This window comes from Pyricularia pennisetigena, chromosome 5 (assembly GCF_004337985.1).
Source record: "Pyricularia pennisetigena strain Br36 chromosome 5, whole genome shotgun sequence".
In the NCBI taxonomy this organism is placed as follows: Eukaryota; Fungi; Ascomycota; class Sordariomycetes; order Magnaporthales; family Pyriculariaceae; genus Pyricularia; species Pyricularia pennisetigena.
Genome location: NC_043743.1, coordinates 1,107,351 through 1,130,468, shown reverse-complemented (window position 1 = coordinate 1,130,468; position 23,118 = coordinate 1,107,351). Strand labels below are relative to the sequence as shown.

General features: G+C 51.9%; 8 protein-coding genes across 8 annotated transcripts; 4 read left to right on the top strand and 4 right to left on the bottom strand.

Annotated features, from left to right (window-relative positions):
• Positions 1-1,424: 1,424 nt before the first annotated feature.
• Positions 1,425-1,784, bottom strand: PpBr36_08288 (uncharacterized protein; the record flags this gene model as incomplete). Its single annotated transcript, XM_029895419.1, has 2 exons — positions 1,425-1,488; positions 1,630-1,784. The coding sequence occupies 2 exons, from the start codon at positions 1,782-1,784 to the stop codon at positions 1,425-1,427; spliced, it is 219 nt and encodes a 72-aa protein (XP_029746871.1).
• Positions 1,785-2,394: 610 nt separating this feature from the next.
• PpBr36_08287 (uncharacterized protein) lies at positions 2,395-3,479 on the bottom strand (the record flags this gene model as incomplete). Its single annotated transcript, XM_029895418.1, has 5 exons — positions 2,395-2,422; positions 2,723-2,957; positions 3,126-3,174; positions 3,290-3,347; positions 3,412-3,479. 5 exons carry the CDS (start codon positions 3,477-3,479, stop codon positions 2,395-2,397), a joined length of 438 nt encoding a protein of 145 aa, XP_029746866.1.
• A 1,126-nt stretch (positions 3,480-4,605) lies between these two features.
• Positions 4,606-7,605, top strand: PpBr36_08286 (uncharacterized protein; the record flags this gene model as incomplete). The annotated part of the gene is made up of 4 exons (XM_029895417.1): positions 4,606-4,619; positions 4,821-5,068; positions 5,124-5,235; positions 5,364-7,605. The coding sequence occupies 4 exons, from the start codon at positions 4,606-4,608 to the stop codon at positions 7,603-7,605; spliced, it is 2,616 nt and encodes an 871-aa protein (XP_029746865.1).
• Positions 7,606-13,692: 6,087 nt separating this feature from the next.
• Positions 13,693-14,348, top strand: PpBr36_08285 (uncharacterized protein; the record flags this gene model as incomplete). The annotated part of the gene is made up of 3 exons (XM_029895416.1): positions 13,693-13,724; positions 14,068-14,188; positions 14,247-14,348. The coding sequence occupies 3 exons, from the start codon at positions 13,693-13,695 to the stop codon at positions 14,346-14,348; spliced, it is 255 nt and encodes an 84-aa protein (XP_029746864.1).
• A 597-nt stretch (positions 14,349-14,945) lies between these two features.
• PpBr36_08284 (uncharacterized protein) lies at positions 14,946-18,812 on the bottom strand (the record flags this gene model as incomplete). The annotated part of the gene is made up of 3 exons (XM_029895415.1): positions 14,946-15,100; positions 15,190-18,535; positions 18,588-18,812. 3 exons carry the CDS (start codon positions 18,810-18,812, stop codon positions 14,946-14,948), a joined length of 3,726 nt encoding a protein of 1,241 aa, XP_029746863.1.
• A 437-nt stretch (positions 18,813-19,249) lies between these two features.
• On the top strand, positions 19,250-20,305 carry PpBr36_08283 (uncharacterized protein; the record flags this gene model as incomplete). The annotated part of the gene is made up of 1 exon (XM_029895414.1): positions 19,250-20,305. One exon carries the CDS (start codon positions 19,250-19,252, stop codon positions 20,303-20,305), a length of 1,056 nt encoding a protein of 351 aa, XP_029746870.1.
• A 322-nt stretch (positions 20,306-20,627) lies between these two features.
• PpBr36_08282 (uncharacterized protein) lies at positions 20,628-21,185 on the bottom strand (the record flags this gene model as incomplete). The annotated part of the gene is made up of 2 exons (XM_029895413.1): positions 20,628-20,998; positions 21,119-21,185. The coding sequence occupies 2 exons, from the start codon at positions 21,183-21,185 to the stop codon at positions 20,628-20,630; spliced, it is 438 nt and encodes a 145-aa protein (XP_029746869.1).
• A 1,544-nt stretch (positions 21,186-22,729) lies between these two features.
• PpBr36_08281 (uncharacterized protein) lies at positions 22,730-23,008 on the top strand (the record flags this gene model as incomplete). The annotated part of the gene is made up of 1 exon (XM_029895412.1): positions 22,730-23,008. The coding sequence occupies one exon, from the start codon at positions 22,730-22,732 to the stop codon at positions 23,006-23,008; it is 279 nt and encodes a 92-aa protein (XP_029746868.1).
• Between the last annotated feature and the right edge of the window lie 110 nt (positions 23,009-23,118).

Here is a 23,118-nt window from a genome sequence, read left to right as displayed (position 1 = left end):
GGCTTCAGAATTGAGTTTTTTCTTTTTTCTTTTTCTTTGGCCAAATGACAAAGCGCGCGCCCCGGCGGTGCGGGCTTGACACAAACAAGGCAAAATTGACAGCGATCACGGCTGTTGGTGGTGGATGCTAATGACGTCAGAAAATGGGGGCTCCTATAAAGTAAGGTAATTTTCTTTTCCTTAAACTGATTCAGAAACACACGCCCCCTTCCCCTTCCGACCGTTCGTCTACTGCGTGTGCTAGCCTGCCTTTTATTCAGGCACAGCAACGTGGCTGGGATCCCCTGACAAAATCTGGATTTCTTTTTCTTCTTTCTTTCTCTTTACCAAAGTCGTCTTGTAAACCTTTTCACACATTCGTTATTTTATCGTTTTATTGTTTTTTTTTTCTTTTCTTTTCTGTTTTACTTGCCGGTTGGGTTTCTCATCCTGCAATACTATCACATGGGTGCGTTCGCCAGCTCCCTAGACAGGGGCCTTGTGAGCGTTGATGCGCGCGCCGTTGCTGCTGTCCTTGTTCCGATGTGGGGGGCGGGGGGTATGCTAAAGCTTTCCAGTGGGAACAAAAAAGACAAAAAAAAGACTCTGACGTCGTTATTGAGCTGCTGTCGAGTCATCAAACTCAATACGGCAAGCAAATATTGGTCAGGTCCCGCCCTGACTACTCAGCCACATGTTTCTTGCTGTCGATTGTTAGATCAATCAAACAATTGAATTCACTTCATCCGTCACAGCAAATATACTTACTATGTGCTCTCTCTCACATGGGATGGGGAAGGAGGGCTTTTGCATGAGGCCCACCATTTACTACTGTACTTGTATCGACATAAGGGTCCAGGGCCCTGCGTGTGTTAAGGTCACTTAGACCGTGAACAGCAATGTTGGTGTCGATCAGATCGTAGGTTTGCGCATCAGCATCCCTTTTTGACCTTGCGAGGTCGCGATGCGCTCCCCATGTAGCCTATACCCACCACGCCGGTGGTTGCCAAGAACGGTCTAGCTTTTTTGCCCTCCATGATCAATAATAAGTCGTGGAGTAAACTTGCCCTAAAGTTACAGTGCCAACAGCGACGCAACTAATTTTTGGCCCTACTGTAGCTACTGTAGTATTCAATGTGCAGAATTTGCGGGTGGCAACGTGCTTTTAATGAGCCCACAGCTTACAAAACCACAGTCATTTACTACATAAGTATAGTCAGTACTTCCTTCTACATACATACATACATAGTAAGTAGTGTAGTATATAACACTACCATTCAATTAATCTGGGCCACGAGGGTTATCCGAAATGCCACCAGAATGTTTTCTCCTGGCAAAGAAACAATTCTGCAAAAGGAAATTCCCCCAAGGTCGGTTGAAAGCATCATTCCACGTTTTAACCCGAATGGAATAAGAGACTTGTCCTTTTTTGGAGGGTTCATAACCTAATTGGGAATGGATGGCACCTGTGATGGCTTCCACTCTGACGGAGGCTCGGAAAATAAATGCCTATTTCGGTTATAAGGCACACAACTCAAATGCATACACGTGTTCCTACCATCGTAATCATTCACCAGTTGAAGAGTACAGCCTCGCAAACTTGAGCTGGTCACTGACCTGGAGAAAAGCCAAGGCAGTTAGGCTGCATACGGAATTGCTACGTTGTAGTTTGCAATATCCACAAAGTTCGTCTCCAGATCCTCTGGTGGCTTTTGTCCACATTTGGATCGAGGACCGGACGAGAAGATGGCCGCATCGGCACGGAAAGTTCGGGTGTCCATCCATTGGGGAGTGGAAGCGAACATTGGCAACTGCGCTAGCTGCGAAGAAACAATGCTACTGCAGAAAAGGACGGAAAACAAAAAGCAAGGCCCCATGTCATTATAATGTCACAACGGGCGGCTTCTTTTGGTTTTATGCAGCCTGGGGTCTGGGTTAAAGGACATAATTACAACACAAGGTGCTTTGCAGGTAGGGACTTTGATAACAGTTGAGTGATATCAAGTAAAGGAAGCGCCCTATAGCTACCAAGACTCACCCCCTAATCAGATTATTTTAGTTCGGCAAATTTTGAAATATTAACTTGGGCCAGGCTGGGAAGGTGGTGTTTTCTCGGCCAATCTGGTAAGCGCATACCTTATTCGACAGGGCAACGCAGAATAAAAGAAGTTTATATCAGCCTTGGAAACCCGAATCTACTCCATAGCCTTACCGGTGGTTCAGAAAAGGTTCTAAAGTGATGGTGGTGCACAGTGATCATTTAAAGCGAGCGCTAGCCGGTTTTTGTCGTTGTTCTTCTGCAGCCCCCCAAAGTAGGTGCTAGTGTTGGAGACGAGAGGTACAGCGGACGGAAGGGGGTACTTGTCGCGTCCAGCAAGGAAAGCTGCGGTTGGAAAGTCTATAGTGGAGACTTCATTACATCGTCATCGAGATCTCTTTGTCGCTGCCCATCAGTCAAAATTCGTTACTCGCTATGATCCAGCAAAGGTCCCCCACCAAGCCACAGACAACGCGGCATTTTTGTGGACGGACCACTAATCAATCAGCATTGTCTAAGCATTGTCAGGAATAGACATGGAGGATGATGCGATGCGGGATTGAACTCAACCAACAACCCTCCCTCATTTCAACCACCCACCAAGAATTATCGAGTGATAACCTATGTCAGTGCAGGACTGTACAAGTAACCCAATTCGTCCTTTGCACGCGACATTGCAAACGCCGCAGCTTCCGTACAGCGTACCATTTGAATGCAGCCTTGTCGTAAATACGCCGATCGGGAAAGATGCAGGCCGCGAGAACAGGAAGGCGGGTTGCTTGCCTGTCGGTCCACGCGATGCAGATTTTGTGTGAGTGGGCGGCAAAGGGACGGATTGTTTCTGCGAGCGACTCTGCGGTGGCTGACTGTCTGACAGGCGGGACGGGGCCGGCCCCAGAGAGGTACTTGGAGGCCAAGTACCTCCTCACCTGACCGGATCCTAGTTGCGCGCACCTCGCTTCAGCATCACTTCCAATCAGTCAGTTCAGCTTCCTCCCCTCCCGTCTCGTTATTCCCCTTTACACCATATTGGGTATCCGTGGACCAACCAGCCGGCAGCAATGGCGGCAACTCCTTGACACCCAATGACGGAATGGAGGATACTTACCCACCATGCATGCAGAGGCCTGCTCCTTGTCGCAAGACGGGGGAGCCCCCTGGCGGAGAGAAAAATATCGCCAACCCCCCACAAGTTGACTTAGTGCTTTGGTTTTGCACAAGGGCAAATCAAACGGCTTACAAGTGATATTTGTACTGTAAAATGCACCTCACCTTTGGATACCGTAAACCGCGGGCGCTGTCGGGAGCAAGAGCGATTGTTCCCGTAGTACTGTAAGTAAAGTAAAGCAAAGCTAAATCAATCAGTCGGCTCCTCTTTTTCGGTCGAGTGGCACACCGTCGTGGCGGTGGCAGTTCGGGGCAGCGAGGCCTGAGGGGATCTTTTGCCAAGCAAAAGCGTCATTGGCATCAAATCTCCCTTGCGTGCGGGGCGCCACTCCTCTTTGGCTCTGCCACAGAAAAACACACTCACTCACTCAGTGCGAGTGCCCACCGCGTCTTACCCACAGGCCGAAAATGGTTTGATGTATCGGTACAAAGCACAACCCGGCTACTGGCTCCTCACCACGCCCCCCCTCTGCTCACTAGGTACACCTCCCCCCCACCCTTGCTGATGAAAAATATAGGCTTACACCCCTTGGCCACCCCGTTGCTCTACTCCTACTCTGCTGGGTCGGTTGCGATCTCATAGCTCTCCCAAATGCATACCTTGTCGTTCTTCTCTTAAAACCCTCTCCACCATATATGTAAATGTACCCACAGCTTGTTCCGTTTTATCTAAGGCCTTATTATGTACAAATCGCACGCCCTCGCGTCCTCTCTTCCCTCGTTGTGATTCTCCTGTGTTTATTTGATCCTGCTCGCTCTCGGCTCTTATTGTCTTGAACCTTTCATCACACCCAAACGATTTTGGATTCAGAACTCAGTCAGAAAAGCAAAGCAAGCCAGCAAAGCCAACTGGGAAAAGGCGCCACAGGCTTCGGTCGTGAATTGCTGCTTATAATCTTGGGGCCTGTCTCTCGTTGCCACATGACCTACTACGCCCAATAAGTAATATCTCTCGCCGGACCACATTCGCTACCTTAACCGCTATTCATCGCCCGACCGCTCGCTGTCTCGAATCGAAAATAACCAAATCCGCCGTCGTCACCTGCACCCATATACAACCACCAAACAACAATAACAGCAGCTACGCGGTCTCCATCGCTCCACTACTTTTACCAGCTTAACCTCCTAATTTACTCTGCAGCACGACTTGAGGCTTCCCCGCAGCAATACTGCTGCCTGCGCCACAAATTTACACCAACGGCTCGACTCACCCTATTTTGCAAGTCCAGTTTCTCTGTTCACCAGCCAAAGCAGTACAATCAACTTGGCACGGCCGACTTTTCTTCTTCCTTTTTCAAACGTGAAGGAGAAGAGGGACTGAGGGAAACTCTCTCAAGGAAAGAGAGGGCGCTTACTTTCCAACGCTGATTGTTCTTACGCGACAGCTGTCCTCGGACAGCGCAAGTTGAATATCCGTCCTCATGTTTCGCCAACGGTATGTGCAGTCAACCCTCAGACCTGATGCCTGATCGACTTGAGTTTGTGGCTTTACTCGGCCTGCGCCGGTTGTGCGGCCAGGCCCTTTGCGATCGCATGCGCAAAAATACATTGAAATATTTCGATCGATCATCTGGAATTATCCGATCCTCGGCGCTCTCTATCTGTTCATTTCTAACTCATCTTGCGCTCTCAACAGAACGAGCGCGGCGAAGCCGGGGGACGAGCTCCTGGCTACCTTCAGGGAACAGTTTCCGCATCTTTCAAGTACTGGTGAACAGAGCGCATCGTCGGCTGTTGCCGTGACCAACATTGCCGCCCCAGCCCACCCAGGTGCTCTTGTTGCTTCTCAAGACAGGCAAGTTTGGCTTTATGTGTCTTCCCCTCTCCGTCACCCGTTATTCTCTTGCTCCGAGCTATCCACGTGCACCTGGTCGCGTGAAGTGGGTACGCCTCTACTCTTGATGGTCACCCGGGAGCACAAAATTTATGGATTCGGCAGCCATCGCCCGACTTAGGGCGCTTTGGGACTTCAGCTGCCCCCAGAGCGCGGGGCACCACTTTGCGCGCCGTCTGCTCGGTCAAGTTGCAGAGATCGCGCCGGTTGCCGTGTTGTAGAACTTTCTCAGCGCATCCGCCTGTTCCACAAAAACCTTTTTCTTTTTCTTTTTCTTTTCTTGATCGAAGTATGCCGTTGGCGAAGAGGATCCTGCTTCGGACCACTAACACCAAATAATTGCAGATCTCAACCTATAAGCCATGAAGCTTTCCGGGACCAAGACCCAACGCCCAGAGCGTCGGGCAACGAGCTCTTCAAATTCACCCCTTCGCTTATGGACCCGAATTCGTTCTCCTTCGCCAACTTCGCAAATGCGCCTCCGGGTTACTATACCCCAACCCCGGGGGGAACCAACACTCTCTACCATCCTCAAGCTGGCGACTTGCACACTCCATCACTCGGTCTCGGCATGGGAATCGGTACTCCATTGTCGATGCCGACAACTGAGGGGCCACATATGCACTCTACTACTGCCATGATAGACATGGGCGGCTACCACCATGGGATCCATCCGCCTCACCCCCAGCAGCATCAGTTTCACCCACAAGCTCAATTTCACCATCCGTTTATCCAGCCACCACAACCGCAACAATCTTTTGCACCATCCACGTTTGTCCACCAAGATACCGGTTATGAAACAATGGACCAGGACGGTTCTCCTATGGAGTCGGATGCCGCCGAGGATAGAATGGTTGCTATCGACTCTACTTTCCAGGCGCAGGGCGGAATGGTTGGATTCCAACCAAGACAGTTTATGCCTTTGAACGTTGGGCTTCCCGCCTCGGCCGAGAAGTTCCGGTTCCACTCAACCCTGAACGCACCAACGGCTATGATCAAACATGCAGATGAGATTCCCGTGACTTATCTCAACAAAGGCCAAGCTTATTCCCTTTCAATCGTCGACACCACACCTACAATACCGATCCAGCCGGGCACGCGCTTCCGGACTTTTGTGCGCGTTTCATTTGAAGATGAGCAGCAGAGGCAAAAACCCGGCGTCTGCTGGAGCTTGTGGAAGGAGGGCAGGGGCACCAACGAGGCCCACCAAAGAGGGGGCAAGCTCCAGGCTGTGGAGTATGTCGAGGCTGGGCAGCCTGCTGAGGGCGACGACAAGAGGACCAGGATCGAGCTCGAGACGTCGTCTTTCGATGGGTTTTCGGTCATCTGGACACCTGGTATCCATGGAGCAGCGGAATGCACAATCGCAGTTCGTTTCAACTTTCTCTCAACCGACTTCAGTCATTCAAAGGGAGTTAAGGGTATTCCGGTAAGGCTTTGTGCCAAGACGAGCGCGCTGCCTCTCGACAACTCCCAAGCCAGCCCTGATCCTGCAGCAACTGAGATCTGTTACTGCAAGGTGAAGCTATTCCGCGACCATGGAGCCGAGCGGAAGCTGGCAAATGATGTACAGCACGTGAAGAAAACGATAGATAAGCTCAAGCAGCAAATCACACAAGCCGAGAGCGGTATGAAGGATTTCAACAAGCGTAAGAGATCCTCGGGTGCACACAATAGGGGCCAAGACGCTCAGCGCCCTGGAAAAGTGCAAAAGCACAAGCGCACCTGGTCAATGTCATCAACAAGCTCTGCCGGCGCACAAAGACCGCCGCTCGAGGAGGACCTTCACTTCAAACTTCAGACACTCCAGGACATGTTCACCAGCACTCGGCCTGTCAGCATTCTTTACCTCCGTGGCGAGGATTTGGATGACCCGGATCTTCATCCTGTGGCATTGCCAGGAGATTCGTTGGAACTGGCCAAGGCGGAGTCTCGAGAAGGATCGGCCTGGCAGGCTAGAGGAAGCGGACGCAGCTCTATCGCTGGTTCCTCCCTAGTGTCACCGTCTCCGAGCTCGCTTTCGCTGCAATCGCAAGCATCGGCTGCCAACGCTCAGTGGCAGGATTTTGATGAGACGGCTCCAGCTGCACGTCAAGGTTCGGACCAGCCTGTCAAGGTTAAGAAGACGGACGATACAGGCAGCCTAACAGGCTGGATTGAAGCCCTTGGTGTTGATGCATCGTACAAGCCTCCACCAGAGCGTAGCACGAAGCCTGTGGCATGCTTCTACATCCTGCGCCGAAACCCTGGTAACCCCGATGCCAAAGACTGTCACCGTGCCATTTACCTTATGCAACGCAACCTGAAAGAGTTCGTGTCTCGTGTAGCCGCGAAATGGGGCATCGAGCAGACCAGCGTTGTGCGGGTAGTGCATGCCCTCGACAGAGGAATAGAGGTAGAAATGGACGACGATGTGATTGCCGAACTTCCCGAAGGTCAGGACATGATACTAGAAATAACCGATCTCGCCAACGCACCATCAGTAAAGAGAGAATGGGAGATGTCAGTGGATGACCACAGCGACAACGACGCCGTCTCAACACGCACGGCGACCAAGAGTGGCTATGAGCTCCGGCTTACATTTTGAGACGCTTCTCCTATGATTCCTTTAAGCAACCTTTCAAAGTACATGAACAGATCAACCACTTTTCCGTATACGACACTATTAGACTTGGAACTTTTTTCGGGACACGGGTTTCGTGTCATGGCCCTGATTCAGCTGATGAGCACACGATCAAAACACGACATGGAGGGTGGCGTCTTTGCGATTTGGCGTTCCATTTCTGTTCTCGAGATACCATGTCCCTGGACGGGCAGCTATTTTGCTTGTTATTTTTACTTTCAGCGCTATCGCACAACTTGGCCTAATGTCCACGAGTGTGTTATCTTTTCTTTTACTTTTTTTTTTTATTATTATCTTCTTAGAGCTGGTACGTTTTGTCTTCTGGGCTACACAAGCCACTCACTTTGGCATTCATGTCGAATTGTTTAGGGAAAACATGGTGGATCGAGAAGGTCCCTAGCTGGGTTAGACATTCATATTTTGGTGAAGAGTCACTTGAGGATTCATCGTTCGATCTGTCACACATACAACAAAGTAGCATCATTGGTTGCATTTCGACGACTTGCCGATCCAACTTTATAATCCTTTAAGTCTAGTACATCTTTGTTATTTTGTTCACTGTATTGTTACTTTTTCATGACACACTTGACCATTTGAATTGGATTTATGGAGGTCAAACACGTCGAAACAACGCGAAAATCAACTATCTACATATATTTCGATATATTCTTCCAACTGCCCACTCGCACAATTACCTATTCTCCAAAATCCAGTTTCGATCGGCCCAAGCATCGAAACATGTTACTGGCGGGACGCTCCACTCAACGATTGTTTCTGGGGGGGAGCCATGGAAAACAAATCTCACGCCCTTTGGGATCAGGTCAGGTACGATCTCAATGAACCGGGGCAAGGCAAAAAGGTCGTCCAGTGAAACGTCAAATTACAGAAATCCCTCACTCCGCTAGAATTTCGGTAATTGTTTCGTAGTTCCACTTATTCTGGTAAATCAGCCAGGTTGCGAAAAGGGAAAATCCCGACGAGGGAAACGGAACTGAAATGATTATAGAAACGGGGAGAAGTGGGTTGGGAAAACTAAACACAAAACACAAAATATTGGATTAATTAAGGATGATGGTTGTCTGATGGCCGCCCAGCCATTTGGGATGGGGCCTGGAAGAGGCTTTCATTTTTTTTTTATATTTTATTATTATTAGTAGTGGCTTCATTACCATTCAGTAATCTCCTGAAAAGGACTGGCAGTGGAAAACTGCGTCAGGTAATTTCGCATTGCTTGAGAGCAAGCTACTTGCATGGGGATGGGGGTCTGACAGAAAACGTGGAACGGGGAACCGGGGGAGGTTCGTTCGCGCCTCTCTCCCGAGCCGCGCAGAAACTCGAGACATCACATCTTGTTATGTCGCTACGCCACGTCGTCATCTTGGTCTTCTCCCCACGACTTTCTTACACAGCCATATTATCTGATATGCGAAATCGAGCAGGGTATGCAAGGGAAGTTGGGCACCAATTTTTTTGGGGGGTGGCCGAATTTTATGACCGTTACATACGTGTCCAATGCTACAGACTGTTTTTGTGTGAGCCCATTCGATGGGGTCCTGGCTGGGGTTTATAATAATAACGCGTTCGTTCTAGTCTATAGTGGTATATGTTTGGCTTGGCGGGGGTTGTCACTACTGTCTACCAAATATGACATGGGCGCAGCACACCGAATCCCGCAACACCCTTCTTCCTGTCCCCAACCATCAGTGCCGACACAAACAATACCGATAGGTATAAAGAGTACAAAATACTGGGGTTTAGCATGAATAAATTATAAATGCCATTATATATCGACAAATAAAAATTCAAAGGGGGTGTGCCCTTTTGTCAAGCCGCATCACATCATCCATGGTCACAGGGGTTCGATGCCATTCAGCGGTTGCACCCGGAGCATTTTGGCCGGACTTTTGATGACAGCCTTGACAGGAAACCCCCAGGAAGTGAGAACTGTACAAATATAGGTAAGTTATGTACCTGAACTAGTTTACTACCAATAGTGCTTGGCCAATGGTTGCCAAGCCAAACAAGAGACAGTTGCGTCGTGTACTGGGTTTGACAACAAAGAGGGTTGGGGTCCTTGGCAAAGCCATGGACTCTTCATATACCGCATGGCAAATGAGAGCCGGAACCCAAGGCAATTCTTGTGAATTGAGCTGTTGTCATCCGGGCCTGGGGGGAAGGGGCGAGGAAGGGGGGCCAAAAGTCTGCGAGCCCAAAAGATGGGAAGCTCTGGTTCTTCATCGGCTATTGTTATTAGACGTGTTTATTTTACCATCTAACTGCGACAATGTGCCGGGATCTCGGCGCAAGGAAAAAAAAAAAAAAAAAAAAAAAAAAAAAAAAAAAAAGAGCGTCACAGTGAGGTTGAGGTACATGGGATAGATGCCCGCCCATTGGTGCCCTCTGTGGTAGGTGTACAGTAAGTAGTACATCGCAACTTCCATCAGCAGCCCCCTGGCCCTACCCTAAATAGTTAAAAGGTCGAAATTGCAGGCAATAGTGGCCGAGCCCTTGCCAGCCAATCAGTAATAAGTTTACGATGACATTGCGCGTGTCCTTGAAGATGGCAGGTGCTGCGGGTGCAGCAAGCCATAGAAGCTTTTGCAGCTTGGGTGGGGCTCGTTGCATCAATTCCGTTCAAATTGCTCTCGTTACTGTTTTCCCCCGTCGAGAGTACCGGTAAAACAAAGGGTTTCCTTTGAGAAGAGTATTATTCCTCCTGCCAAAGCCACACCAACGGAACGTCTGCAAGTCAAGCCCAGCCTCACGCATTGGACATCATGTGGCGAATGCCATTGCGCGGCCTCCCCCCTGCATCACAGTCCAGACAGGCCGAACCTCCTCCCGATCAAATCAAATCAATCAATTGTCCTCTCTGCCACTGCTCCTCACCGGCACACGTCCTTTCTCCTCGGCGAGCCCCGAAAAGCCCCTTACCCTCAATGACGGTCAATGGCATGGTATTCAATGCCGTCCACGCCCTCCGAACACAATTGCTTGCTGTAATCCTTGATGCAGAGGCATTGTCGCACGCTGCAGCAGGTTACTGTGGCAGTAGCGCAAGCATCTTTCATTGTCATGGAAGTTTCCCCAGGGCCTGTGGCTTTGTGATGGATGGACAAAGTGCACCATTCCCATCGAATACACACCCCAGAAGGTTGATGCAATCTTTGCCGCTTATTCATTTATCCTGGCCCTCACCCAAGTGGTCATGGACGCACTGAGGGCCCAGCAAGCCTGTTGCTGAAAAGCATTGAGGCTTCGATTACAGATCACTTGATCATGAAAAAATACAAATAAAAAACTGCCCCAACCACACCGATTAGCCCTCGGTGTTGCTGTTGCTGCTGGAAATTTCATAACCGAAGGTTGTACCCCCAGACTGTGCTTCAGCGCCGAATAGCCATGGCGTGGTTTGCTCCCGATGCGGAAACGCGTCCAAATCCCCCCCTTTGCATTATTGCTGCAAAATACAAACTATTTGTTGCCAATTTTTCTGGCTTTCATCGGTTTAGAGGGGTGCCGGTTTAGGCGAAAGAAGAGGGCGGCAAAGTCGGCTTCACGGCTCCCAAAGAGCCCGGCAGCCCGATCGGCTAGCCGGATGGATGAGAAGCTCGTCAAGTCAATCATTAGTGTGGCCAGGGCTCTTTCTCAGCGGAATTGTATTCATTGAATCCGGACCCGTGAATATCTGTCATCGGCTGATGGCAGGTAAAAAGCCGCCAAGACAAACAGAATGTTGATAGAGGTGCAAGTGATCTCTTCATGTTTGGGAATCCTGTCAATTGATTCGTCGCTGGTGCTGCATTTACGACCCCTGAACATCTTTTTTTTTCTCTTTTCAACATCCATATCAACATGTGGCTGCTCGAATGAGAAGTCGGTACTACAAATTGAGGCCTGGGATTAGTTTTGTGGCTGCATGTGACAGCAAAGCTGTACGACAGTCCTGAAATCCTTTTTTTTTTTTTTCTTTTTTTTCTTTTTTTTCTGTCTCTTTCGTGCAAGAATTAGCCCAAAAACCTTGATCAATGCAATCTCCAGAGGACACCGGTGCCAGAGGAATCTCGTTTACCGTTATTTCTACATAGGGGTTCATAACCATCAATTTCTGCCAAGAAATATGACGTTTTTCACATTGGTACGGCTTCCGTTTACAGACAGCAAAACACACAAAACCATAACCAAAGTTCGGGCGACAGCGTGCACGATGCACATATTCTTGCATCATTTCTGCTGCAATTTTAACACAAGGGCTGCGGTTCCACAGGGGTGTGAGATTTTCCCGCCGCGGATCCGAAACTAGCCAGCAAACAGGCAGGAGTGAGATTGAGGGACAAAATGGAAGTACCGGTACTTGGGCCCTGATGGTTGGGGATTGGTTGTGTTTATGAATCTCTTAATCAGCATTCTGAGAGAAAGCTCTGGACTTCACTAGCCACAGTTTCTACGGAAGACACAGCCATCCCGTGGATTTCCCCCTTGCGACAAGGTTGTGAGGGGGTCAACGGGGGAGAGGCTGATGGGTGTGTGCATGGTGTGAGCAGAGAGGGGAGTGCGCAAGACCAAAGGGAAACAAGAAGGGATCGTCCTCGAGCAAATGTCACCGCGCACCCGCATCTCCCGCCGTGCCGGACCAGTCTCATTGGATCTTCAGGTTCCCAGCTGGGCTTCCCGATGTGGTGCAAAGGGCGCCGATCACCTGTAGGGTCTCTCCTTTCTTCCTTATTTTGGCCCACCGAGGTACTCCTCTGTTTACTTGAGATCAGTGCTGACCCAGAATTGAAGTTCTAGACTGCATGTCTGTTGATCAGAGCCCTCATATCTCCAGTTTTATCCAAGGTGAGGTTTGAACGCTGCTATTTACGACAGCTTTCGAGTTCTTTTTTTAGACTTTTGGTTTGTTTGAGTCAACTGATGACTGCCTTAACCACAGTGAAACGACCAGACTGCACTGTCGGTCAGCTCTCAGTAGCATTGATTTACTTGAGTATTCAGGTACATACAGCTAGTCGGTGAGGAAGTGGATTGCCCCAAGTTACTTGGTGGATATGTACCTGTCCTCCTTGTACCATCCGTCCGGCCCTGTGGTACCGCAGAGCTACCCTGTCCGGGCCGCATGAGGTGTGTGCTGACCAATTTACAACTCGCCAGGGGCATGTTATCATTTCTTTTTTCCTCTTTTGCTTTTTGCCCGAATGGTGTGGTACATCAACTGTTTCCTTTGCACCAGCCACAGGACCCCTACTGCATGAGCCCCGATCCAGGGGCCGGAGGTGACGGAGGGGATGTGGTAGCAGAGAGACAAACAAAAAGCCTAAATCAGCGACAAACACAGGCACTTCGCCCCGTATTCAGAGCCCCCTCTTGCTGCCCCGGCCCATTGGGCCACGGGAATCAAGCTGAATCTGTCCTAGGAGGTGGGCAAGGACAGGACGCAGTGCAACTAAGGGGAACGCGCAATCATTGACGACGTCGGGTCTGGAAACTGCGTGCGGGAGCAATACGGCGGGATGTGGGATCTACCTCTAAACCCCTCGCTCACGTTGGCGCTTGTTTTGACGCGAAAGGATGAATATCGAGGCAGTTGTGATGAAATGGAAGCCACGGGGCGCAGTCTCGGGGTGGCTGGAACCAATGGATGAACAGAGATGGCATGAGGAAGCCATGTATGTTTCCTCGCCACACTGAGGGGTTACCGTTAACCTAAGGTCTAGAAGGGGGGGTTTGGTGTGAACGATATAAGCGTTGTGGCGAGAAACGACGCGTTGCTGGCGTGGGAAAGCCACAGGGATGCTTGCTGAATGGTTCAAGGAGAGCGACAGCGGGTCATAGCCCTATAAGGAGGATTGGTGGACGCAGATCGCCGACGCAGAAACCCACGCGGTTTTATTTTTCGTTCGCCACAAGGTGGGCTGCCTCTCCTGACAAGGTGAAGGGAAAGGATGTGGAACCGAAGTGCGAGAGCCCTTGGGAACGGCATCGAGCACACCCCTCCTCAAGGAGCCAATGATCTGAGCAGCTGGAAGGTCATGATTGCCTCATAAGGAAGTCATGTCTGCCGCCATGGGACAAGAAAAGGGGGGGTGATTGGATCAAATGTATTGCGCATTCCCACGTTTATCTGTTTGATGGTGAGAGGGGGGAACGGTGAGAGGGCATAGACAGCGGGAGCCCCCGGCTGGACAAAGGGGGCGAACACCCGATCCATTCCTACTGGGAAATAAGTAACGCCGATCACCTCTGGTCTCGCCGTCTGATTATTGCCTATTCCGGGGCGATGAAAAGCTCACACGAGCCACAGCCATGGGTGATAGACTGGACCAAATGCAAAGTGATGAACAAGCCACATTGTGGATGGTGTCATTGTATGTGCTGCAAAGAGGAAAAAGGTGTGATACAGTCGAATATCTGTATCGTATTTCCTAGATATGCCGAGCAGGCAAATTTGGACGCCGCATGTGGCGAAATAAACAAGCGAATGGGGAACGGTCGATTGAGCCACCAAGATCGGCAGCCGGGGTTACCGGACTCGGAACTGAGCGGACCGGTGTGGCTCAGTTCTCACACCCGACTTTGATTGGCTGCATTGGGTCCAATCAAGACAGAAAATGCCCCCGACGGAACTCGGACCGGCGAGCGAAAAAGAAAGGGCTACACCTGGGGGCACCGGGCCTTCCCCGATCGGGGAACCGCGAGAAGTATTCTGAGCAACCGTCGGGCCCGAAGGATGATTTTTCTTTTCTTATTCTGAGTGGCGATTCCTTCTTGGTCGTCGTTTGGAAATTCGGGTGTTCGTTGGGTTCCACCACTTGCGGCCTCGTTACCAATTCGTGTGTCTGCTTCTGAGAACCACGATGGGGCATCCTTCAGCTACGCCAGAGATTAATTACATTTATGATATGGCCTAACTGAATCCCTGCGTACTGAATTGGGCATTATTGACTTGCACATGGCTGTCGCTGCTGTGCTGGGCCTAGTCGGACAAAGCTCAATGCCATGATGCGCTCCGGGAGGGTGTGTGAATATGCCCGTCTCAAGTGTAAAATAATCAAGGTAGCTGGTATTTCCTGTACAATAGAAAAAGAAGGCGCATGTAGATGTCCACCTGAGCTCCATCTATATAAAAACAACATGAACCAGCCTATGCCAAGAATGCCCATCTATGCGATTTAAGGTTGTCTATAGTTACATGCATTTTCACAGAATCTTACAGAAAAACTTATACATACACGCTTAGGGTTACACGCGAGCACCCCAAGTGGACGTTTCTCCCACGCATCTGCCAAAAAAAAAAAAAAAAGTCTTCATGGCAGGTAGCGGGTTTCCTTGACCTCCTCGTAGGCTTGAATCTTGTCGCCGACTTCGATGTCGTCCCAGCCCTCAAACTGGATACCGCATTCCGAGTTCTTCTTGGCCTCTGAGATGTCCTTCTTGACATGCTTGAGCGATTCGAGTTTACCTAGAAAGAAGAAAAAAAAAAGTAAGTTAGTTTAGCATAGGACGATTACGTTTCTTGATTGTTGGCAGTAGACAGAGAAAAAATCATACCATTAAAGACCTCCTCAGTCCCACGAATGACGCGGTACATGCTGTTCCTGACAATGACGCCGTTGCGCACCCTGCATCCGGCAATGTTCTTGTACTTGCGCCCCTTGATGTTGATCGGGAAGACTTGCAACACCTCTGCCTCGCCGTTGACCTTGAACGAGATGGTCGGCGGGAGCTTCTCCGAGAGCAACGCCTTGACCTCGTCCACCAAATGGTAGATGATGGAGTGGTCCATGATACGGACACCCTTTTGGTCCGCCATCCGCTCAATGTGTCCCTGGATCGTGTTGTTGAAGCTGATGATGTGGCTGCCCGTCGTTGCCGCGTGTTCAACGTCCGACTCGGTCACCTGCCCCGGTGCCGACCGCAGGATCCTTGGCCGCACTTCGTTGTTGCCAATTTCCATCACGGCGCCGTACACGGCTTCGACCGAGCCCATAACGTCGCCCTTAATGATGAAGTTGACCATGATGGTGCCCGGAGTCGCTTCCTCGGCCTCGGCCTCACCCTCTTCTCCCATGAGTTCCTTCATTTCTGCCTCTACCCTTTCGCGTTCAGCCTTCTCGCGCTCTGCCTTCTCCTGCGCCGCCACACCTTCGGCCGTCTTTTGCCATGCCGCCATCTCCTCGCGGTACCGGGTCGCGTCCCGGGCTCGGTCCTCGTCGGGCGCCTGGAGAACCATGTCGCCCGCCGAGGGCGTGCCGCGCCAGCCAAACACCTCAACGGGAGTCCCCGGGGACGCCTCGTCAACCTCTTGACCAGCCTCATTGAGCATGAGCCGGACCTTGGCGAACGAGGTCCCGGCGACGATGAGGTCACCCTTGCGGAGCGTACCCCTCTTGACGAGGATCGACGCGGCCCTGCCCAGCGGCTTGATGGCCGACTCGAGAATCCAGCCCTCGGCCATGCCGTCCGTCTCGGCTCGCATGTCAAGCATCTCGGCGAGCGCGATGATGTTCTCCTCCAGATCTGCCATGCCCAGACCAGTCTTCCCGCTGACGCAGACAGCCTGCACATCGCCACCAAAGTCCTCAAGCTGGACCCCGTTGTTTGCCAGGTCCAATTTGACCTGGTCTACACGAGCCTCATCCTTGTCGACCTTGTTTATGGCCACGATTATGGGAACCTTTGCCGCGCGAGCATGCTTCAACGCCTCTAATGTCTGCGGCTTGACGCTGTCGTCGGCCGCAACAACAAGAATGACCATGTCGGTGATGTTGGCACCGCGTTGGCGCATAGTCAAAAAGGCTGCGTGGCCTGGCGTGTCCAGGAATGTAATGACCTTGCCAGTTGACATCTTCACCGAGAAGGCACCAATGTGCTGCGTGATACCACCGTGCTCGCCTGCAGCTATCGATGACTTGCGTAGATAATCAAGCATCGTGGTCTTCCCATGATCGACGTGACCCATGATGGTGACAATCGGTGGCCGTGGTGGTAGCGCTGACGGGTCTTCTGGCGGTGGCCGCGGTTTGAGATCGACTTGCTCACCAACGTCCAAGATGGGCTCGAAACCGTACTCCTGAGCAACAAGCGCCGCCGTCTCACCCGTCATCACACTCTCCACTGTGATATCTTCGAATCCCATCTTCAACAACTGGTCGAGGAAAGGCGCCGGCTTGTGGCCCAAAGATTGGCCCAAGTCGGCCACTGTGATGAATTCAGGCACAAGGATGCTTTTGACGGCGGCTGCTTCCTGCTTTTCAAGTTCCTCCATTTCCCTTTGCAACCTCCTCTGCTCCTTGCGTTCGCGACGAGCCCGAGCCATTGCCTCAGCTTCTTCCGAGAAATCTTCGTCGTCATCTCTATAGTTGTTCTTGGAGAATCTTGGCTTCGGTTTCGATTTCTCTGGGAACTCTCGTACTTCATGATCCCGTCCCCTGGATCTCTTATTTTCCGCGACTTCGCGACCCTGAGAGTCCGGTGCGGGCGCCGCGTCAGAAGTCGCCACGGGTTCCGCAGCGCTATTTGTACCCTGCATCTTTCCGCGGAGTTCTTGTTCTTGGGCATTTATTTCACCCTTTTTCTCAACGTCTTTGACCCATTCCCAGTCTTGTTCGTCGCCCCGTCTCGTTTTGATCTGCTTTTGGGATGGCGCCTTATTGTCGACCAACGCTTCAAACCGAGTAAAATCGTCGCTGTCGCCATCTCCTTGACTCGAACTGCCGTTTGCCTCTTGGATGGATTGCGTCGGGATCTTGCTTTCAGGGGCAGTCTTAGTAGCAGCGGATGCATCTGCCTGTCCGTCTTGGCCTTGCCGCAAAGATAAGCTCTTGAAGTAAAAGTTTTTGGCACGAGGTCTAGGCTTTGAAACTGGAGAGGGGAGAGACTTCCTCGACATGTTTACGGACGGCGCCCATACATTTTGGGAGACATCGCTAACACCATCACGAGTGTGGGTTGGCCCGTGCCTGATGTACGCGCCCGAAAGTTCATGAAAAGGCCTTCTAGACAGCTGAGCCCAAGATGGGCGGGGGTTCTCGTCACTGGGGTTGCCCGCGGCACTTGGTCCCGGAGGAGTAGAGAATTCCCCAGGACCTTCCACTCGCTGTGAATGAGGGGCCGGATCGTTGTTGCGACCAGCTGGCGCACCATACGGTATCCGCCTGATGGAAAACCCTGGAGAGGCTTGCCCTGAGGGTTTCGGCGTCTTATAGGAGCGAGCACGAGCGGTAACCTCTTCCGGTGTCAAGAAGTCGTCGTCGTTCTCCTCAATGAGAAAGCGCTTTTGCTGGTCTTTCTGGACGGCAACATGTTCCTGGGCGGCTTTCTCATGCGGCAACAAGTCATCCAACAGATCATCCTCGTCGTCGTCGATTATGAAGTTTTGCTGGCGAGACGGGACGAATGGGGTTCTGGACTGATCTACAGGTTCAGACTCGCTGGGCTCGGGAGCCTGGTTCGATGAGGGAATGACGCTGTCATCCTGGGGTTCCGGCGCTGGATGCGTGTCTGAAGTGGTTTCTGGAGTAGCCTCTGGGATAGCCTCTGATGTATCCTTTGAAGTAGTCTCTGAAGAGGCTGGCCGCTGAGGCGGAGGCGGACGGAATGGTGGTGGAGCAGGAGGAGGAGGAGGAGGAGGAGGCGGGGTTTGACGGGCGCGAGCAGCTAACTCATGAGGAAGCAAGTCCTCATCATCGTCATCTTCGAATTCCCTGATGCTTTGGCGCGCCACGGGTGCCCCGGTAGGTGACCGGCTCACGGGCGTGTTGCGGTTGAATCCATTCTGAAACTGTGGCTGGCTAGCGGAATAATACCAGCGTGGAAGACTCGAATGTTGCAACGGCTGTTGGCTAGGTCTGCAGGCGGTCCGACAGAAAGCGCAGACGAACAAATTCCTTTGTCGCTGGAAGGTAACCCTGTTAGCCAGCCATATTCGGCGATGCAAAATTCTTGACCAGGAACAGAGTGTGTTTGTTGTACTCACGCTGCTTATTCTTTGTCTTATCATCCTCGTCGACTACAACATTGAATCGAGAGCGCGTCCAAGGACAGACTCTCTGCAACCAAAACACTGATTCCTTCCAGGGGTGCTCTGACTTGGTTACTTCAACATGGGAACTGAAGTTGGAGAAGGCGTCGCCAAAATTCTGAAAGCTATTTCGGAGCTTGACGACAGGCATTGGATTGATTGGCGCTGCATGGACCCACTTGACGTTGAGGGCCGTACAGTGTGCGATTGACAACGGAGCTTGAGCCGCGATGCAACAGGCACAATAGCTGAATGCATTTCTTAAAGCATAATAAGGATCTACCGTATCTACCCTTGCGCGTTCGTTCTGTGGTGTGAGCAGGAAAAGAGTCGATAATACTGAATACGAAACAGATGTATCTAGATATCGTTACTTTGCACGACCAATCTGTCGAAAGTGCATTCATTGATGGCAGTCCCAACCTCAACAATTGTAATACTGTGTGACAAAACCCATCCATGACTGGAGCGAAAAGCTCAAAAAAAAGGGCCAGGCAGCAGGCGCGTCCCTGCTAACCCTCGAAAAACGACTCCCAGATATCGATCAAGACAACAAACCCTCGTCTTCACTCGGCACAAGGTCCAACAATGGCACCCTCATCTCGCACATCCAAGGGCAAAAGCTCTGGATCCAAAAAGGCAACCGCCGCAGGATCCATCCCCAAACCCTACCGCAAGATCCCAGACAGCCTTTCTCCCTTTGTCGAAATACTTGAGCCGGAGCATGTTTACGTGGTTCACGTGGATGCCAAGCCGCCCGCCTTCAAGCGCAAGATCTTTATGGTTCCCGTGGCCCTCAACCTGGCCGTATTTGCCCTGTTCGTCCTGCGCCTGCGCTACATCGCCCCCTACTACAAGCAGCTCGCCCTCGCCGCCGCCGGCAACCACGTGCCGGGCATCTCGCTCGACACGGCCGCCCTCTCGTGGCCGGCGCTGGCTTGGATCATCTTCCGCCGCGGCTTCACCCTCTTCCTGGATCTGGTCCTGCTCATCTTCGTCTGGCCCTGGCCCGTCGAGTTCTGCCTGGGCCGCACCCACGGCAACCCCTGCCTCTGGCGCTGGCAGGTCGGCTTCCGGGACAAGGAGGTCTATGTGCGTCGCAGCCGCGAGTGGGACCGCCAGCTGGTGGGCAGGGACGTGCTGACGGACCAGGCCCCGCGCAGCCAGCTCGCCACCTACGTCCGCAACGCCACGTCACCCGTGCTGCTCAACGACAAGACGGGCTACCTCACCATGAACGGCGACTGGGACCTGGACTGGGCCGCCATGATGTACGCGCACAAGCTCGTGGACGCCAAGGCGCTGGCTCTGGACGCGTTTCGTCTCGTCGTGCTGCTGCATCACAAGGAACACGGCTGGCTGGTACTTGACACGGGCAGTGGTGTCGGCGGGGGCAGCAAGGAGGATGAGCGGAGGCGGCAGGTTTTTGCATTTCGCGAGGCGCTGGTCGGCCTGGGCAAGGAGGATCTCTTTTTCCGCTGGATCGAGACTGTCCAGTTCGAGGCCACACAGCCCGGTGGCATGACCGAGGAGAAACAGGTTGCTGTTGCCCAGAAGATCCGGGATCTCTTCCAAGAAGAAGGGATCGACTTTGACGGGCTGTGGAAAGAAGCAGTGGGGAGCAATAGCCTGGCGGGGATGTGATGGAAGATAAATCCCCGATCGTTTTTGCACTCCTCATCATGTACAACAACCCACATTAACAGCATTGCCGCGGCATATCACATCAACACTATAATCTTTAATGGGACAATGACGGGCGGACAAAGTAATTAGTATTCAAGCCATGTTTAGGTCGGGAGGTCGAGGCAATTATCCAAACGCCGCTTTCCCAACAACAAGCCTCTGCCTTGTGGCACAACGTCCAACGTTATGTGGGCGACTGTTCTCACCCATCTCTTACAATCCCAGACAGCATACGCAAACAATAGCATCCGCCCATCCGTCAAGGTGTACCTAACGGTATCTACTTCTTGACAGGCGCGCTCGCCTTCTTGGCCGCGGCAGTGGCAGCAGCCTGCTTCGCCTTGGCGTCATCCTCAGAAGACTCCTCCTCGCTCTCCTCTTCTTCTTCATCGTCATCCTCCTCCGAGGACTCGCTTGGAGGCATGTCGCCGGGCTGGGGCTTGGGCGGTGCCTTGGCCTTGGCCGCTGCAGCGGCCTTGGCGGCCTTTTTCTCTGCCTTGAGCTGCTCGCGGCTCTTCTTGGGCGGCCTGGGCTTGCGTTCCTGTTCCTCTTCGGAACTCTCCTCTTCCGAGTCCTCTTCAGAGTCCTCCTCTTCCTTCTTGTAATCCTCGTTGTCTATGGGCTGAAGGTCTCGGGAAAAGTGTCTGCCGCCTGTTTTGTGGGGATGGGGTTGGGTTGTGATAACAAGGGGTCAGCCAGGTTGCGCCGCGCAGATACCCGCGGAGTACCTAAGATACTGCGGGCGAGTGGAAGGGAGGAAGGCGGCTTTACCTCCGCGCGTGAACTTCTTAAACTTGCCGCCGCGGCCGCGCGAGTTGGCTCCGGGTCTTCCAGACATGTTTGCGGTAGTTGGTAGATTTGGTCGAGTAGTACGCGACGCGAGTACTCGGGGGATGCGGGCGGGGGTGGGGTAGGTAGGTAGGTAGGTAGGTAAGCGGGTAGTAAAGAGGGCAAAAGGGAGCTTTTGGGCTAAGGGCGCGGATAAGTCGTTATAATGATGACAAGGCGTCTAGTCTAGTGCTACTAGACTCGGGGGATAGTTTGTGTAAAGAAAGGTACTGCTGGAAAAATAGTAACGTGAGATATGTGTCAAAGAAGTTGTATGTACAACAATGGATAAGGGTTGACAATGCAACAACAAAACAATTAAAGACACCAAAAAGACACGCTGGAAGTGTACTGTATGTCCTTCATGCAAGGCAAAGCAACGACGACACGAAAGCATGGAACCATAAACCCCATGGACCCCTCTTTCTCCTTCACCAGGCGCCCCGCCGGCCAGCAACCGACTAAAGCTTGGAGGGGGGCCGCTTTGTGATTCGTCATGACTACCCAATCGCTTTCTGTGTACCTTGTCTAGGCCTGGAATTTGGGTGACGAAAAGGAGTCGCCGAGCACGTATAAAAGGAGGGACAGCGCAGCATCCCGGGAGGACGCGATGGGACAGACACCCGATGGAGGGGTAGGCTGGCAACGATGGTCCACCTGTACGTAATTAGCTAGCCATGTAATTAATTAACTACCGTACCTGCCAACCTTCTTCTCTTGGGCGGGGCATCCACGGCGGGGGGGAATATTTAAATTGGAGCTCTGACACGGAGGTGTAGACCCCTAACCCTGACTCGAAAGGGGACCTTTGGAAAGTGGGCTTTGGAAATGCTTACCAAATCACTGGACCCGCGCGCCGACCGACCCTTGAAAAGAAAATCCTGACGCGCGCGAACAGCGTTCGCACTCTCCCTCTCTTTTCTCCCTCAACTGAAGACTCCTTCATATTCACTCTGGCTTTTGCCGTATCTCCGTGGCAGGTCTTGGAGGGGAAATTGGAGGACAGAGGAACGCTCAAACATTTCGAGATCTTACCCTCTGGGTCGCTCTAGCCGGCTCCTGTACGCAGGGGCCCGCCTTGGACACCAGAGAAATTTTTTGATCGATACATTTCCGACACTTGGTGATCTTTGATTCTTGGGGCTTCGCCAACGCGAGGAACTGACGTGCCGTTCGTTCAGCCACTGTTGTCCTATATGATGTGACAGTGTCGTAAAAGGCCTTTTGTGAAAGAACCTGTTGCCATTGTCGAATGAATTGGCGCCTTTGTTCTCACGGTTGTTTTGGGGGGGTGCGAATGGTGCATTGTCGCGCAGCAATGGTCGAAATGAATCAACAGGAATAAAGACACGGAGCCATTCGAGCTGGCCGGAGTCCAATATCATGATATATAATCTCTGCAATGTGTTCCTGTCTCGCGACGCCGTAATGTCAACCTTGCAGCAAAAGACATTTACAAAACTACAGCATAAAGTTGAAAAAAAAAAAACGATATATACCTGGTACAAAGAAGAGAAGAAAAAAAAATAACTCCCCTCAAGAAAACCAGAAAACATGAGCCCAGCCGCCTGCCCACGCTGTACCCACACCCTAATCATACCGCCGTCCGCCTCGTCCATCAAGGCCGAGTGGCCCGACGTCGAGCCGGACGGAAAGCTGGACAGGTCCGCGGCGCGCTGCTACCAGTGCGAGCTGGCGCAGGCCATTCTCGAGTATAACATCGCGCTCTACCACGGCGGCCACAAAGCCACCTTTGAAGCCATCCAGCCCTACTTTGCCATCTGGGGCAAGCGCGACCACACGAACACGCTGACCAATGTATCTCGCTCCTAAGGGGAGGAGGGGGGGAACTGGTTTCCTTGGGACGCGTTGTAAAAGTAGTGTTTTGTCATCTCTTGCTGACCGTACACAATGGGTAAAAGTTTTTGTCCTTTTCAGTTCTT